This window comes from Aphanomyces astaci (genome assembly GCF_000520075.1).
Source record: "Aphanomyces astaci strain APO3 unplaced genomic scaffold supercont1.70, whole genome shotgun sequence".
In the NCBI taxonomy this organism is placed as follows: Eukaryota; Oomycota; class Saprolegniomycetes; order Saprolegniales; family Verrucalvaceae; genus Aphanomyces; species Aphanomyces astaci.
The window spans coordinates 223,169-235,840 of record NW_009798333.1 but is presented as its reverse complement, the minus strand read 5'-3'; the positions used below and the strand labels follow the sequence as shown (position 1 = coordinate 235,840).

General features: G+C 54.1%; 8 protein-coding genes across 11 annotated transcripts; 4 read left to right on the top strand and 4 right to left on the bottom strand.

Moving 5' to 3' along the window:
* Window positions 1–851: 851 nt before the first annotated feature.
* On the top strand, window positions 852–2,897 carry H257_15480. 2 transcript variants are annotated; one of them, XM_009843600.1, is made up of 10 exons: window positions 852–1,073; window positions 1,119–1,366; window positions 1,407–1,560; window positions 1,610–1,746; window positions 1,810–1,882; window positions 1,932–2,010; window positions 2,068–2,249; window positions 2,294–2,352; window positions 2,414–2,555; window positions 2,604–2,897. In XM_009843600.1, the coding sequence occupies exons 1-10, from the start codon at window positions 937–939 to the stop codon at window positions 2,854–2,856; spliced, it is 1,464 nt and encodes a 487-aa protein (XP_009841902.1). In that variant the 5' UTR covers window positions 852–936; the 3' UTR covers window positions 2,857–2,897. The 2 variants fall into 2 exon arrangements, with proteins under 2 accessions (XP_009841902.1, XP_009841903.1); XM_009843601.1 differs by having other exon boundaries at window positions 2,414–2,897.
* A 123-nt stretch (window positions 2,898–3,020) lies between these two features.
* H257_15479 lies at window positions 3,021–5,232 on the top strand. 2 transcript variants are annotated; one of them, XM_009843599.1, is made up of 11 exons: window positions 3,021–3,277; window positions 3,327–3,445; window positions 3,489–3,629; window positions 3,690–3,833; window positions 3,885–4,069; window positions 4,117–4,276; window positions 4,323–4,448; window positions 4,495–4,578; window positions 4,636–4,842; window positions 4,889–5,124; window positions 5,213–5,232. In XM_009843599.1, the coding sequence occupies exons 1-10, from the start codon at window positions 3,046–3,048 to the stop codon at window positions 5,021–5,023; spliced, it is 1,533 nt and encodes a 510-aa protein (XP_009841901.1). In that variant the 5' UTR covers window positions 3,021–3,045; the 3' UTR covers window positions 5,024–5,124; window positions 5,213–5,232. The 2 variants fall into 2 exon arrangements, with proteins under 2 accessions (XP_009841901.1, XP_009841900.1); XM_009843598.1 differs by having other exon boundaries at window positions 5,205–5,225.
* H257_15478 lies at window positions 5,133–6,979 on the bottom strand. Of its 2 annotated transcripts, XM_009843596.1 has the most exons (5): window positions 6,408–6,979; window positions 6,210–6,357; window positions 5,882–6,154; window positions 5,394–5,811; window positions 5,133–5,338 (listed from the first exon to the last, which is right to left on the bottom strand). In XM_009843596.1, exons 1-5 carry the CDS (start codon window positions 6,954–6,956, stop codon window positions 5,218–5,220), a joined length of 1,509 nt encoding a protein of 502 aa, XP_009841898.1. In that variant the 5' UTR covers window positions 6,957–6,979; the 3' UTR covers window positions 5,133–5,217. The 2 variants fall into 2 exon arrangements, with proteins under 2 accessions (XP_009841898.1, XP_009841899.1); XM_009843597.1 differs by having other exon boundaries at window positions 5,133–5,811.
* Window positions 6,980–7,245: 266 nt separating this feature from the next.
* H257_15477 (hypothetical protein) lies at window positions 7,246–9,318 on the bottom strand. The gene is made up of 2 exons (XM_009843595.1): window positions 7,873–9,318; window positions 7,246–7,807 (listed from the first exon to the last, which is right to left on the bottom strand). Exons 1-2 carry the CDS (start codon window positions 9,218–9,220, stop codon window positions 7,350–7,352), a joined length of 1,806 nt encoding a protein of 601 aa, XP_009841897.1. The 5' UTR covers window positions 9,221–9,318; the 3' UTR covers window positions 7,246–7,349.
* Window positions 9,319–9,450: 132 nt separating this feature from the next.
* H257_15476 (hypothetical protein) lies at window positions 9,451–10,577 on the top strand. Its single transcript, XM_009843594.1, has 2 exons — window positions 9,451–9,555; window positions 9,608–10,577. The coding sequence occupies exons 1-2, from the start codon at window positions 9,469–9,471 to the stop codon at window positions 9,953–9,955; spliced, it is 435 nt and encodes a 144-aa protein (XP_009841896.1). The 5' UTR covers window positions 9,451–9,468; the 3' UTR covers window positions 9,956–10,577.
* On the bottom strand, window positions 9,955–10,906 carry H257_15475 (hypothetical protein). The gene is made up of 2 exons (XM_009843593.1): window positions 10,791–10,906; window positions 9,955–10,734 (listed from the first exon to the last, which is right to left on the bottom strand). Exons 1-2 carry the CDS (start codon window positions 10,840–10,842, stop codon window positions 9,989–9,991), a joined length of 798 nt encoding a protein of 265 aa, XP_009841895.1. The 5' UTR covers window positions 10,843–10,906; the 3' UTR covers window positions 9,955–9,988.
* A 70-nt stretch (window positions 10,907–10,976) lies between these two features.
* On the top strand, window positions 10,977–12,172 carry H257_15474 (hypothetical protein). Its single transcript, XM_009843592.1, has 5 exons — window positions 10,977–11,015; window positions 11,068–11,137; window positions 11,182–11,278; window positions 11,328–11,592; window positions 11,647–12,172. Exons 1-5 carry the CDS (start codon window positions 11,004–11,006, stop codon window positions 12,103–12,105), a joined length of 903 nt encoding a protein of 300 aa, XP_009841894.1. The 5' UTR covers window positions 10,977–11,003; the 3' UTR covers window positions 12,106–12,172.
* On the bottom strand, window positions 12,149–12,662 carry H257_15473 (hypothetical protein). Its single transcript, XM_009843591.1, has 3 exons — window positions 12,630–12,662; window positions 12,350–12,579; window positions 12,149–12,290 (listed from the first exon to the last, which is right to left on the bottom strand). The coding sequence occupies exons 1-3, from the start codon at window positions 12,656–12,658 to the stop codon at window positions 12,157–12,159; spliced, it is 393 nt and encodes a 130-aa protein (XP_009841893.1). The 5' UTR covers window positions 12,659–12,662; the 3' UTR covers window positions 12,149–12,156.
* Window positions 12,663–12,672: the final 10 nt, after the last annotated feature.

Below are 12,672 nucleotides of genomic sequence, written 5' to 3'. Positions count from 1 at the left end.
AATTTTATAAATAACAAATGTTTTGTATGGCGACTTGGTATTTTTATTCACGTCGATCTCTCTTCTTGTCTATTTCCTGTGAAACTGAATTTCCGTGGTAATATAATGTTTTTTGCAATTTTAGGCTTGGTGTAGGACTACTTTGTATTTGTATGTCCGGAACGAAAGCCAAAATCACCTTGTAATTCACATCGTATCCGTATTCGGATACGGCATATCACTGTCCGACTCGTATTACACTATACGGTATATGAATTGCGACAGGTGATATTTCACAACCAGTCGACACTCGTAATTTTGTTAATCCATTGCGTCATATATTCAACATGTTCACAAGTAAATATCAGCTACTTCGAAGTATTTCAAGAAAATTATCCGTTATTACAGGAGTCGCAATAGATTAATCCGTCGCAATGCATATACACTATACGGTACAGTTAGTGTGTCAGTGTACTTTCAACCTCATTCAGTACTAGTACAGTCCGAAACAAAATTATATATAGTAAGCACATCAATCATTTTACATTCGTTTCCACGAGTCGCCTAAAATATGACTGCGCAAGTTCTGGCTACGCTTTGTCAAGTGCCCATGGGACACCACTTGGGTGGTCGTCCGTCCGCATACAATTGAACGAATCAGTGCGCGACCTGACCCGCAGTATTCACCTCACTTTAGACATGCCAGTGCTTCTCCAACCTACGCCAAGGTATCATCTACCTATCTATATGGTCAGGAGCCCAAGTCCGCCATCGCTGCGACCTTGGGCACGCCCATTTCAAAATATCGCATCGATACCATGGGATTCAAGAGTTGAAATAGAGTTTTAAATGCGATTTCATTATTATTCTATCTCGCCCATGGATTGGTGGATATTGCACCAATGAGCAACGACACTCGGCGCTTGCCCAAGCTTTGGGCGTCCGCTGCTTTGCTCGATGTCGTCGGACAACAACCACTTGCGGGTCCAGTATGAAGCTCTGCTCAAGGAGAACAAGCAGCTCAAGGGCGTCGTGGAGAAGCTCGAGAAGGAGAACCATGACCTCAAGCGCTCGGTCTACGAATTGAGTCTCAAGTAGGTGCCGTGTCTACCCCAATCCTTGCCTCAATTTTGCCGTAGATTGGACAGCACGGGAAAACCAGTGTCCCATCCAGGCGGCAGTGGAACCAGCAACATTGGATCATCGTCATCGTCTGCGGAAACGGGCCCGTCGGTGTTCAATGCTAACGACTTGTTGGCGAAGAACTCGGCGACCGAGACGACCCCGAGTTACTTGGAATCGTTGACCCCCAACATGGACGACGACGACCAACAAGCCAGCAACCCGCGCATCTTCTTCCAAAAGTCCGAGCTGCGTGGCCACGGCGGTACGTCGCGTCCTTCTTTTCGCTCTTGATGTTCGTCCAGGGGCGGTGTACACGACCAAGTTCTCGCCATGCGGTCGGCTGCTGGCGTCGGGGTCGTTGGATTGCAAAGTGCTGCTGTGGGACGTCACGACCAAGTTCAATCAGCAGCAGCTGGCTTCGCTGGGGCAGCACAGCCAGCTGGTCATCGATGTCAGGTACATCTCGTTGTTCATAGGGAGAAATGCCTCTGAGGTTTGGCTATAGCTGGTCGAATGACAGTCGGTCGCTGCTCTCGGCCTCGTACGACCACACCGTCAAGCTGTGGGACGTCGAAAAGGCCAGTTTAACTGGCAGTGTGGGCGTAAATGGGCTCGTGCAAACCGTGTCGTTCAATCCCGCAGGTCTCTTCGATATATCCATCCATCCTCCTTATATATATATATCGTAACCGATATGGAGTGTAGACAACGACATGTACTTCATTGGCACGAGTCAGCGCAACGTGCATGTGCTGGACGTGCGGGCAGGCGTGACCCAGTACGGTGTCTTAACGTTTGACGACCGACTCCACAACTCCTTTTGTTAGCACGTGGGCGAACGACGCCATGGTCAACTCGCTGCACGTGTGTTCGGACGGCCACACGCTGCTCACTGGCGACAGCAAGGTCCGATGTATTCACAAATGGTGACGATTGACTAACATTTGGCGACCAATGCCACAGGGCTACGTCAAGACATGGGATATTCGACGCAACGGGTGTGTGGACGACATGTCCCACTTGAATGACGAAGGCCACCACGCCATCAGCCATGTCCACGCGTCGCCCGCGGGGCGGCAGGGCGACGAAGATGGGCGGTACTTGGCCGTCAACAGCTACGACAACATCTTGCGCGTCTACGATCGGTACGACGAGTATGGATGTTCCCGTGAAGTTAATGGAGTCTTAGAGGGTCCAAGCTCATCAGTCATGCGCAAGACCCGATGCAGTTGGGGTACTTTGTCACGGGTACGTACGTAGCTGAAGTGGGAAATGTGTATGTCGCTCATGGATTTGAATGAATGTATAGGCCACAAGAACAAGAATTGGCCCATCAAGAGCTCTTTCTTTCGAGGCGAAGGGTACAACTACAAGCTGTCGCTGCCGTCGACGCGGTATCCGCATCGCAAACTCACAGACGGCGACGCCGACGAAGGCAGTTATGCCGATCGGTACCGACTCAGCAGGTTCAAGGTGACGTGTTAACGTGGATATCGTAGGGACGTAGCGTCGCAGGAAGTGATGCTCCTCGCCACGGGCAGCTCGGACAACCGCATCTATGTGCACGACGTGAGTTGTCGCCGGTCGGCCAATTCCGTGAACGCGAGTCTGCTGCAACGGATCGATGCACACACCGACCGCATCTACTGCGTGGACTTCCATCCGTCCGAGCCCATCCTCGCGTCCGCCTCGGCCGACTTCTCCGTCAAGATCTGGATTCCTCGGTCCTCTCGTCTCGCCAAACCTTCGTAATGATGACGCGTCAATCTTTACATATATTCCATAGAACTCACTGCTTTGAAATGTCCTCATGGACGATACACGCACTTAACCATTCCGTACTTAAGGAGAGTGGAATAGTAGGCCTGATAGTAGTACTAGGAATACTGTACTTCTTCAGAATGAGTACAAGTATCATTGCAATTTGTGCATCGTATTTGCATGTGGCGACACGCATGCTCCTTCCGCGCGGCGGTGTGCGTCCGTCCACCACTGTTGAACCAAGCCCGCATATTCAGCAGCCAAACGTCTCCAGTGCCATGGGATTCCTGGAGAGCAGCCATTCTGTCCACGGGTGAATCCGAATTCCTCAAGACATTTCAGTTGCCAAGGGACCGCGCGTCGTTGGCCCATCTCATGCGCACCGTGGCGACGACCAAAGAGCGCAATGGGGGTTCGTGGATATGAGCATTGCTCTGTCTTATCTAATGTACTTCTGGTAGACTTTGTTCCCCGTGTGATCATCAAGAGCATCGCTGCCTCGTACAAATCCCTCGACTTTGATTCGAAGCAGGTGTTCCTGTTGACGTTGGCGCGCGACTTGCACGTCGACGCCCCCACGGTACGTCCCATTCCTCTCCTTTCCAACCTCAAATGTGCCGTAGGTCCAGCAAACGTTGTCTTCGTGTGCTGCTAGCATATCCACAGTCACCCAATCTGACACGGTCGACTGGAATCACGACCAAGTGGACAAGTACCTGCGATCGATCCGAGCGTTGAGGGACAGCCTGACGCCCCTCTACGAAGTGCGTGCTTGAGTTCATCTTGGTTTCATTATGGCACCATTGACATAACCATTCCGGTAGCTCCTGTTTCGCCAACTGTTGTCGCAATTGGACGGGGGGATGCTCTTTCTCGTGCAATTGCGTGCAGATCTCCGCCAAGTGTTGGGAAAGATAAGCAACTCCAAGGACGTCGTCGTGCTGCGCGCGTTGGACCAGCATTTGCAAGTACTGTGGACACCGCCTTCCGTATCACGATACTCACATACAAACGTCTAGTCGTTTCTGGCATCGTGGTTCAGCGTCGGGTTCCTCCGCCTCGAGCGCGTGACGTACGAACAGTCCCCGGGTGCCCTCCTTGAGAAGATCATCCGGTACGAAGCCGTGCACCCCGTGGGCACGATCATCGAGCTCAAGCGCCGCCTGGGCCGCGGTCGCCGCTGCTTTGCGTTCTTCCATCCTAGGTATTGGAAACTACCGTAATCTCTATCTCATAACGGATATGACAAAGTGTGCCCGACGAACCGCTCGTGTTTGTGCACGTGGCGCTGGTGCCGCGGTTGGCCGACAGCATGACGTACATCAAAGAGGCGACGGAGCAGTTGGCGGACGAGCATGAAGCGAATGCCGCCATCTTTTACTCGATTTCGTCCACCCAGCCAGGGTTGCAGGTGTGGCTGTTACGGATACCCGTGGTTGATATATGCTTTGTGATAGGGCGTCGACTTGGGCAACTTTTTAATCAAACAAGTCGCCAAGCGCCTGCAAGAGGACTTGCCTAATATCTCGGTCTACTCGACACTGAGTCCCATCCCTGGGTTTACGGCGTGGCTGCATCTAACGGTACCGCCGACTGTCGTAGAAGTTGTCCATAATCACCTTGGATTAGGGACATTCAAACTTGACCGATTCTGACGTGGCAGCACTGAAACAGCTTCGCGGCAACGACGACCAAGGCTTTGATGCGAACGAGGTATAGATATATATATATATATACATTGAGAGCTATATAATATATCGATGGTCGTAGACGTTAAAGCGAGTGCTGGCCATCCCGGACTGGCACACGACTGAACATGTGGTGGCGGTGGTGCAGCCCATCCTGATGCGACTGGGAGCGCACTATCTGTTCCGAGAAAAGAAACGCGGCAAGGCGTTGTGTCCCGTGGCCAACTTCCACCTTCGCAACGGAGCCATCTTTGAGCGACTGAACTGGCTCGGCGATATGTCGCCCAAGGTAATTAATATCTGCTAAATTACCACTCTAATACTTGTAAATATAGGGGCTCAAGAACAGCGCTGGACTCATGGTCAACTACAAGTACGAGCTAAGCCAAGTGGAAGCCAACAACGAAAACTACTTGCTCCACAATACTATTCCCATTGGCGAGCAGCCATTGTCGATCCTTGTTGATTGATTGGCGATTGAGTGTTAACAGTAAAGTGTAGAATAATATACTATATTTGGTTGTCTTAGGCTCTGATTGGCTGAAGAAATCAAGTTTAATAGTATATTGAGGTAATATTTCACCAATTATAACAAAGAATAATGTACAAACAATATGCATCGGGTATATGTATTACACTTGTTGCATTAAGTTATATAGGGCACTTAATAACGACTGGGGACGCGACAGCGCGCGACGACAATCGCCGCCGACCACGTCAGCACAGTCCAGAGCAGCCACAGCATGGGGACGAGGAACGTCAGCTTGAGGCCGTCCTGGTCTTGGCTACAAGATCAAGAAACATGCGATACAGTTACTGGAACGGTCAGTACGTACATACCTGCATTCTGGGTTGAGCCCAATGTGGTGGTCAATATCGACGCTGCCACAGTGCGGCGCGTAGATGTCTTTGAGCATGCCGAGGAGGATGGGCGACGGCACGTCGCCAAACACATGCACCAGCAGCGTGGAAATCCCCACGGCAAAGTTGCGCCGGGAGGGCGGCACGCAGAGGAGGACGGCCACGGCCGTGCAGGATGGAGTGGCGAAGAGGAAGATGAGGGCGAGCGCGATGAGGGCGAGGAACGGCGTCTTGGAAGGAAGCGCGGACCACGCCAGCAGACTCAGGAGCACCCCCGCGGACATGAGCACCGTCATGATCACCAGCGCCAGGTACTGGCGGCGGGCAGGCGACTCGCCCGCGGAGAACCGGTCCAACATGTACCCGCCGAGGGGGGTGCCAATCATCGCACTTATGACTAGGTGTATATGCAATAATATGGGGATATATGGACGATATGTAGTGGGGGGGGGGTTGGTGGAACTGACCGACAAGAGACCCAAACATCATGGATGCTTCCGTCTCAGACTGAAACAGACCCAACCCGAGAAGGAATAGCGGGCCAAAGACCCCGAGGCCTGAAATGGTAAAGGTAAACGCGGCAGATCCGAGCACCGTCAGAACGAAGATGGGATGGGTGAGCACGTCCACAGCTTCGTGGACGATCGACGGTGGCGGCGCTGTGTCCTTGGACGGACCAGAAGCAGGCACGATGAGATGGCTGGATTCATCCACAGCGTCCTTGGTCGGCGGAGGTTTGCCTATTGGCTAGACATGAACATGGAAGGAACAAAGCATGTCGAGGTACGCTACTACTTGGCACGTCAAACTCGCGGGGAATGGCAAAGAGACATAGAAGAGCGAGGGGAAGCATCAGGAACGAAGCTACGTAGAACGCCGCAGACCATCCAAACGACGAATGCGCAAAGTACGCGCCGTACCCGTATCCGATGGCCGTGCCGACCTGCATGCGATCTTGGTAAGCGGCGACAATAGATGGAAGAGTGGACGTACCGAGGTGCCGGTGAAGAAGATGCCTATCCACAGAGTGCGAGTGGATGCGGGAGCATGATCGTCAATGAAGGCGGGGGAGATGCATTGGAATGACGATTCGCCGATGCCGCTGAGAACGCGGCCGAACAAGAGTAACGAGAAGCTCTGGGCGGACTGGGCCAGCCCACATAGGACGAGGGCCACACACCAGATGAGAAGCCCCACGCCGATGAGTCGAAACGGCCGCATCGTGATGGACAAGTACCCGAAGAGCACGATGAAGACGGCGTAGCTCGTGATAAACGCGGATGCGAGGACGCCGAGGTAGAAGCCTTCCTCGGTCATGGACGTATGGAGGGTGTCCTTGATGAAGTACTGGAACTGTGTCGGTGCTCCTGGAATGATGCCTCTGTCCACGTAGTTGAGCACATTGATCACGCAGAAGAGGAGGAAGATGGACGCGGTGGACGTGAGGGTGACCAGGGGCGCCATGGGGTTGTTGGTGCCGATCCTGGTGGATATGGGGAGGAGGAACGTTGCGCGATCTAATGTTTTACTACTCCACGGCATGTCTCCCCTCCTGCAAATCTTGACGAATATTGCCATTTGCAACGACATTATTACTTGGAGTAAATGAATCTTGAACGTTCGCTATTATTGTCCAAAAATACTACGTAGTAGTACTACTACTGTAGTAGTTAGTATATTATACTTCGAAATATTAATAGTAAAACCACAAGGTGTTTTGAATAGAAACGTTATACGAAGTACTTTTTTAAAAGTATAAACATTTATTAATACTACTAGTACTTCCTAAAAAAGTGTAAATTGTTTGCAAAGACGAAGGCTTCGTACAGTAGGAGACATGTGGGATGGGTGATGTATTGTTTATTGCACACATTTTGGAATGGGACACTGTACTACTGTACATTCCATTGTACCGTACACTTGCGACACTGGATGTCAGCACTGCACCAACGACGTATCGCCGTGGGTGTATTGAATCTGCGCGTGCGTTAAAAAGGCGGCGATGCTGCGACAGAGTGGCGTGTCCGTAGCGATGATGTGCAGGAGGCTGCTGGACACGCGGTCCCCCACCCGATCGAGGTTGGTGCGGTCCACAGCGAGCACGAGCAGTCGCGGGAGGTTGAGCATCTCGTCCGGAATCGCGTGCAGGGGGTTGCCCGACAGCCACAAGTCGACGAGATTGTTGGCTGGCCAAGCGACCAAGATGGCCAGCTGGGCGTGGAGCACGGCCGCGTGCACGAGGCGGGGCATCGCGGCGCCGTCGAACGACCGCAGCGGGGTATGGCGGAGGTCCAGGGTCCGGAGGAGGGGCAGCGGCGGCAGGACGTCGTCCGGGAGGCGGCTGGAGGACGCTTTGAGCGACATCAACGAAGGGGGCAGCAGCGTCGTGGCGTCTAATGATAGACGCGGCGGGAGGTATGTCAACAACGACACAATATCATCATGACCGAACAAATACCTTTGGAGAGGCTGGACCGCGACAGGACGACGTGAAGAAGCGTGGGGTACGTGGCCGAAGCAGCCGAGGTGACGGTGGTGTTGATCAGCTCCAGGCGCCTAAAGTTTGGCCACAGAACTCGATCAAAGGCATCGAAGGCGAGGGCTGGACAGTTGGCGAATTGGACGGCCATAACGAAGGCGGCGGTGGGCGGCGGGAGGTCCAGAAGGACATGCAGCGCCGTGGAATCGCACGCGATTTGGAAGGATCGGCATACGACGGGAACGGTTGTGAACGGACGGCGGAGGAGGAGGACGCAGCCGTCGAGGGCGGACGGATGGGACGTCAGAGCGTAGATGAGCATGCTTAACGCTGCAGATATCCACAGAACGCTGCCGACACGAGATGCACGTTGCGCCGTTAAGCACCATTTTGATTGTTTCGACATGGTGGGTTCAGTAAAGTCGAAGCGCAGCGGTGACGCGGGGCCGTGGGTCACTCGTCGGACCTTTTGAGGCGACCGCGCGGGTTTGAGTTTGGCGACGAGGGCGGAGAGGGAGGTCAAGGTCGAGAGGAGGAGCAGCGGCGGGAAGGCCGACGCGGCGCCCGTGGTGAAGTCGGCCGCGTCCACATGGGCAATGGGGTCGTCGCATGCGAACATCCACCATATCCGCAGACAAATGCCAGGCAGCACATCCAATGCGACCGCGTATGCCAACGACACGAGGCGGAGATGGGGGTTGCGAAGGAAGAGTCGCTTGAAGCGAAAGCAGGGGAGGATGGAGTAGACCCACACGAACACGAGGTAGGCTAAGACAAGAACACGGGACTGTACGAACGAGTACAGCAGCAGCCCGTGGTAAGAATGCGACAGAACGACGAGCAGGTCGTGGAAGCTCAGCCACAGGAACACGCGGTGGTAGAACACCGCAGGTCGCTTCGAGGGGATGTACTCGGCTCGGTGGAAGCATGCGGCCGTCATGAGGGATTTGATACGCACAAGATGAAGGGCAGATGTGATGACTTGGATGAGAAGCACGATGCCGCTGGATGTCGTGGGCTGAACTGACGCCGGCAATGCCGTTGATGGATCGGACGACGAGTAGATGTCTGTGTACGACGCGTAGGCAAAACAGACAAAGTACACGAGGGAAAGGACATGGAAGCCGAGGACGCACGCGCGAAAGAGGCGGTAGAGGTGCGGAGTGATCTCCATGGGGCCACGTGAGGAATCATCTCGGGTCCGTGGAGGCGGCGATGACGCTGGCGACGATGTTGCGTCGAGGCCGACGAGCATGGTGGCGGGGTCCAGGACAGGACGGACGGACGACGAGGCGCCGTCTGTGGATCGAACGATGCCCACCAGCATGAGCGTTCGATTCTAATGTCGTCCAGTGTACTTGGTGGAAGATTGCGACTGTTTCGTGGTGGCGATATGAAACCGTTCGTCGAATTTTCTCCTTTGAATAAGGTGTGTTGGTTACGCGTTTTAAACGTAATATTCCATTTTAAAATGGATTTTAAAATAAATACTCATAAACGTTTTAAACATCGCTTGTGTCAATAATGTAAGCGAAAATAATTTAAAACAACTCGAGATGGCTGTGTAGACACACTATGAATTTGTTGACTGGCGCGGCCACCCCGACAACTTGCCGCGTGTCGTCGGTCCTTAATCGAGATCGAAAGGCCTATGGTGCACAGGTAGAGTTCCATCTCCAGTACATGCAAGTTTCATATATCCTCCTCGTTGTAGCACATGTTTGATGGTACGGACGTGACATGCTGGAACTCGGACCAAGGGACCCCGCAGCAAGTGCTTCTGTCTTTCCATCGCCACGTCCACATCCGTCAAGTGCATGTGATGTTCCAAGGTGGGTTCGTTGGGGAAGACGTGCAATTCCTGGTCACGACGATGGAGTCCCCCACGGAGTTCCATGCGCTGCCAGTGTCCAAGCACTTTGACGACGGCAATGCGATGCAGTCCGTAGACGTGTCGTGCGACAACGCGACCCAATTGCGCGTCGTGTTTGGCAAAAGCAGCGACTTCTACGGCCGCGTGACCATCTACGAGTTACTCGTGTGGGGCCTCGAGGCAGAATAGGTCATAAGCAGGAATGTCACGTTACATATACAACTAGGACGACTGGTTCAAGTAGTTTGGGTGCGAAAAACTGGGGGGTACTGCTGTCCTGCTTGTGTGGGGGTTGACATTTCCCCACAGATCTGCCTCTTCATTCTCCAGCGACGACGACGACGTCGTCATAAGCACGCGCTCCTTCGAGGCCGCCGCTCCTTGTGGATGGGACGACGCCTCTCGGGCGAGCTGTTCCTGCTCCTTGAGCGCAACGTAGTCGTTCATGGCCATCGTGCTGTTAACTTCGTTCTCGTCCAGAGGATCCTCTTTCAGGTGCGCGTTATTTCGCCGCAGTTTCCGCACCACACAACATCCAGCCACCACGAGCGCCGTCACAACGGCGGCGCCCACCAAGATATATGCCGTGGACGACGATGACGTTGACGCGGAAGGAGTTGTTGACGGCGGAGGTGGAGCGGGGGGTTCGGGAACCGGCGATGTTGTGGTAGGAAGTGCTGATGGTGATGCTGTGGTAGGGAGTGTGGTGGGGGGGGTTGCCGTAGGGACAGTTGGAGAGCGTCGGGTAGTCGTTGGAGCCGGCGTCGTCGTTCGCACGGGGTCGGTCGGGCAGTACACGCCTTTGTCGCAAAAGTCGTCGTTGTTGAGCGGATAGCAAGTGTAGTCCAAGGCGGCGTTGAGGTCCTGCGATGGAGCCACACAGGGGCCGCAGCCATTGCGTCGAAGGCAGATGTCGTTCGGCAGCAGGAGACACGTCGTAGCGTCGCAAATGGACTGGCCACGGACTCCTACAGAGGATGGGCATGTAGGATGAGCGGCGTAGATGGTTGATGGATGTCCGTACCAGAGAGGAGGAGCGCTGCCGCCGATGCTAGGACTGCCATTGGACGGAGCATGGTGACTAGAGTGCAACAAATGCCTACATGAGTTGGACTTTTGGTTGATTTTCACGAATTTCTCAATTTCCAACCTATTTTTCAAAATATTGCTCCAAGCTCTATAAAGTGCGCCGAGGGGCCAAATCGCAAAAAGTGAAAGCACCGATAAGACCCCCACGATGAAGAAGAAGGTACGGTCGATGGTGCCGCGAGGTGCTAGACTTATGATCCACATGTGTGCAGGTGCTATTGATGGGCAAGTCAGGGTCTGGGAAGACCTCCATGCGATCCATCATTTTTGCCAACTACCTCGGTAAGCTCAACGGGTGCCTCTCCGTCGCTTACCATCGCATGTAGCTCGCGACACGATGCGTCTCGGCCCGACATTGGACGTAGAGCACTCTCACGTGCGCTTCCTGGGGAATCTCGTGCTCAACTTGTGGGATTGCGGCGGGTACGTCCTCTCCATCCTGTCGTCCCAATAGTCTAACCCGTCCTTGCAGCCAAGATGCGTTTTACGAAAACTACTTTGAAAGCCAGCGCGACCACATCTTCCGCAGCGTGGAGTTGCTCATTTACGTGTTCGACATCGAGTCCCGCGAGCTGGAGAAGGACATGAACCACTTCGACGGATGCCTCGAAGCGATCGAGCAGAATTCCGAGTCGGCCAAGGTGTTCGTGCTCATCCACAAGATGGACCTCGTGCCCGAGTCGCAGCGCGACGCCGTGTTCGACCAGCGCAAGGAGATGATCCTATCTCGCACGGGGGTACGTCCATCCCTACTCGATCCATCCTCCCACGTCTCCCTTATCTCGATGTAGTCGATTCCGACAGTATGCTTTGGAACGTCCATCTGGGATGAAACGCTCTACCGCGCGTGGTCGTCCATCGTGTACTCGCTGATCCCCAACATGCAAGACCTGGAGAACCACCTGAATGAGTTCTGCGCCATCTGCAACGCGGACGAAGTGGTGCTGTTCGAGCGCGCCACGTTCCTCGTGATTGCGCACGCCACGCACAAGAGCCACCGCGACATTCACCGCTTCGAGAAGATCTCCAACATCATCAAGCAGTTCAAGCTGAGCTGCTCCAAGACGCAGGCGCAGTTCCAGGGCATGGAAGTGCGCAACTCCAACTTCACGGCGTTCATGGACTTCTTCACCAACAACACGTACATCATGGTCATCATGAGCGACGACACCATCCAGCCCGCCACGACGCAACTCAACATCAAGGCGGCGCGACCCGTCTTTGAACGATACGTCCAACAAGCTAACTAAGCTCCGTATCACAATTCACGATCATAACCAGAGTACTATAATGGGAGGATGTCATGTTGAGAAGGAACGTGGAGGGGGGGATGGGACGCAGGTGTCCTGGCGGTATGAAAACCGACCGAACACGACGATGTGGGGGCGTGGGGCGTGCGGGAACACGGACGAAACCAGTCGCTCGAGACGTTGCACTGTGTGGACGGACGGTGGAGTGTGAGGAGGGAGTGTAGATGCGGAAGAAGGAGCGTACCAGACTCCACAAATGCAAGCGAATAACGCCGAGGGCAGGCTTGGGGTACGCGGGAACTCGCTTTCCTTTCTCGTAGTTGTGCACGCCGTTTGCAACGTCGCAAGTACACTGATCGGGACGTCGCCTCGACTCTGTTGGCGGTGGACGTTGATGGTGACGTCGTCACTGGGACGTCAGAGTGGGGAGCCTCCACTGAGACAACCGCATGTCTGCGCAGCATGCGCTCATAGCTACGACTGAGTGTGAGGACCTTCCTTGCCAGATTGCATCATGCACGTACAGGTCGTCGAACACGTCGTGGTGGCTCATCTCCTTTAGTCCAA

Bases quoted from the DNA above. Each gene is read 5' to 3' on its own strand.
- H257_15474 (XM_009843592.1), top strand. The intron at 11,138-11,181 runs GTAAGCTCAACG...CATCGCATGTAG, and splicing joins CATTTTTGCCAACTACCTCG to CTCGCGACACGATGCGTCTC. The intron at 11,593-11,646 runs GTACGTCCATCC...ATCTCGATGTAG, and splicing joins TGATCCTATCTCGCACGGGG to TCGATTCCGACAGTATGCTT.
- H257_15479 (XM_009843599.1), top strand. From the start codon at position 3,046: ATGTGGCGACACGCATGCTCCTTCCGCGCGGCGGTGTGCGTCCGTCCA. The intron at 3,630-3,689 runs GTGCGTGCTTGA...CCATTCCGGTAG, and splicing joins GCCTGACGCCCCTCTACGAA to CTCCTGTTTCGCCAACTGTT. The intron at 4,449-4,494 runs GTACCGCCGACT...ACCTTGGATTAG, and splicing joins CGGCGTGGCTGCATCTAACG to GGACATTCAAACTTGACCGA.
- H257_15476 (XM_009843594.1), top strand. From the start codon at position 9,469: ATGAATTTGTTGACTGGCGCGGCCACCCCGACAACTTGCCGCGTGTCG. The intron at 9,556-9,607 runs GTAGAGTTCCAT...TCCTCGTTGTAG, and splicing joins GAAAGGCCTATGGTGCACAG to CACATGTTTGATGGTACGGA.
- H257_15478 (XM_009843596.1), bottom strand. From the start codon at position 6,956: ATGCCGTGGAGTAGTAAAACATTAGATCGCGCAACGTTCCTCCTCCCC. The intron at 6,358-6,407 runs GTACGTCCACTC...GATCGCATGCAG, and splicing joins TCTTCTTCACCGGCACCTCG to GTCGGCACGGCCATCGGATA. The intron at 5,339-5,393 runs GTATGTACGTAC...TTGATCTTGTAG, and splicing joins GGGCTCAACCCAGAATGCAG to CCAAGACCAGGACGGCCTCA.
- H257_15480 (XM_009843600.1), top strand. From the start codon at position 937: ATGTCGTCGGACAACAACCACTTGCGGGTCCAGTATGAAGCTCTGCTC. The intron at 1,883-1,931 runs GTACGGTGTCTT...TCCTTTTGTTAG, and splicing joins GTGCGGGCAGGCGTGACCCA to CACGTGGGCGAACGACGCCA. The intron at 2,250-2,293 runs GTACGACGAGTA...ATGGAGTCTTAG, and splicing joins ATCTTGCGCGTCTACGATCG to AGGGTCCAAGCTCATCAGTC.
- H257_15475 (XM_009843593.1), bottom strand. From the start codon at position 10,842: ATGCTCCGTCCAATGGCAGTCCTAGCATCGGCGGCAGCGCTCCTCCTC. The intron at 10,735-10,790 runs GTACGGACATCC...CATCCTCTGTAG, and splicing joins GGCAGCGCTCCTCCTCTCTG to GAGTCCGTGGCCAGTCCATT.
- H257_15473 (XM_009843591.1), bottom strand. From the start codon at position 12,658: ATGAGCCACCACGACGTGTTCGACGACCT. The intron at 12,580-12,629 runs GTACGTGCATGA...ACTCAGTCGTAG, and splicing joins CACGACGTGTTCGACGACCT to CTATGAGCGCATGCTGCGCA. The intron at 12,291-12,349 runs GTACGCTCCTTC...CCGTCCACACAG, and splicing joins GCTTGCATTTGTGGAGTCTG to TGCAACGTCTCGAGCGACTG.
- H257_15477 (XM_009843595.1), bottom strand. From the start codon at position 9,220: ATGCTGGTGGGCATCGTTCGATCCACAGACGGCGCCTCGTCGTCCGTC. The intron at 7,808-7,872 runs GTATTTGTTCGG...GTCTATCATTAG, and splicing joins GCGGTCCAGCCTCTCCAAAG to ACGCCACGACGCTGCTGCCC.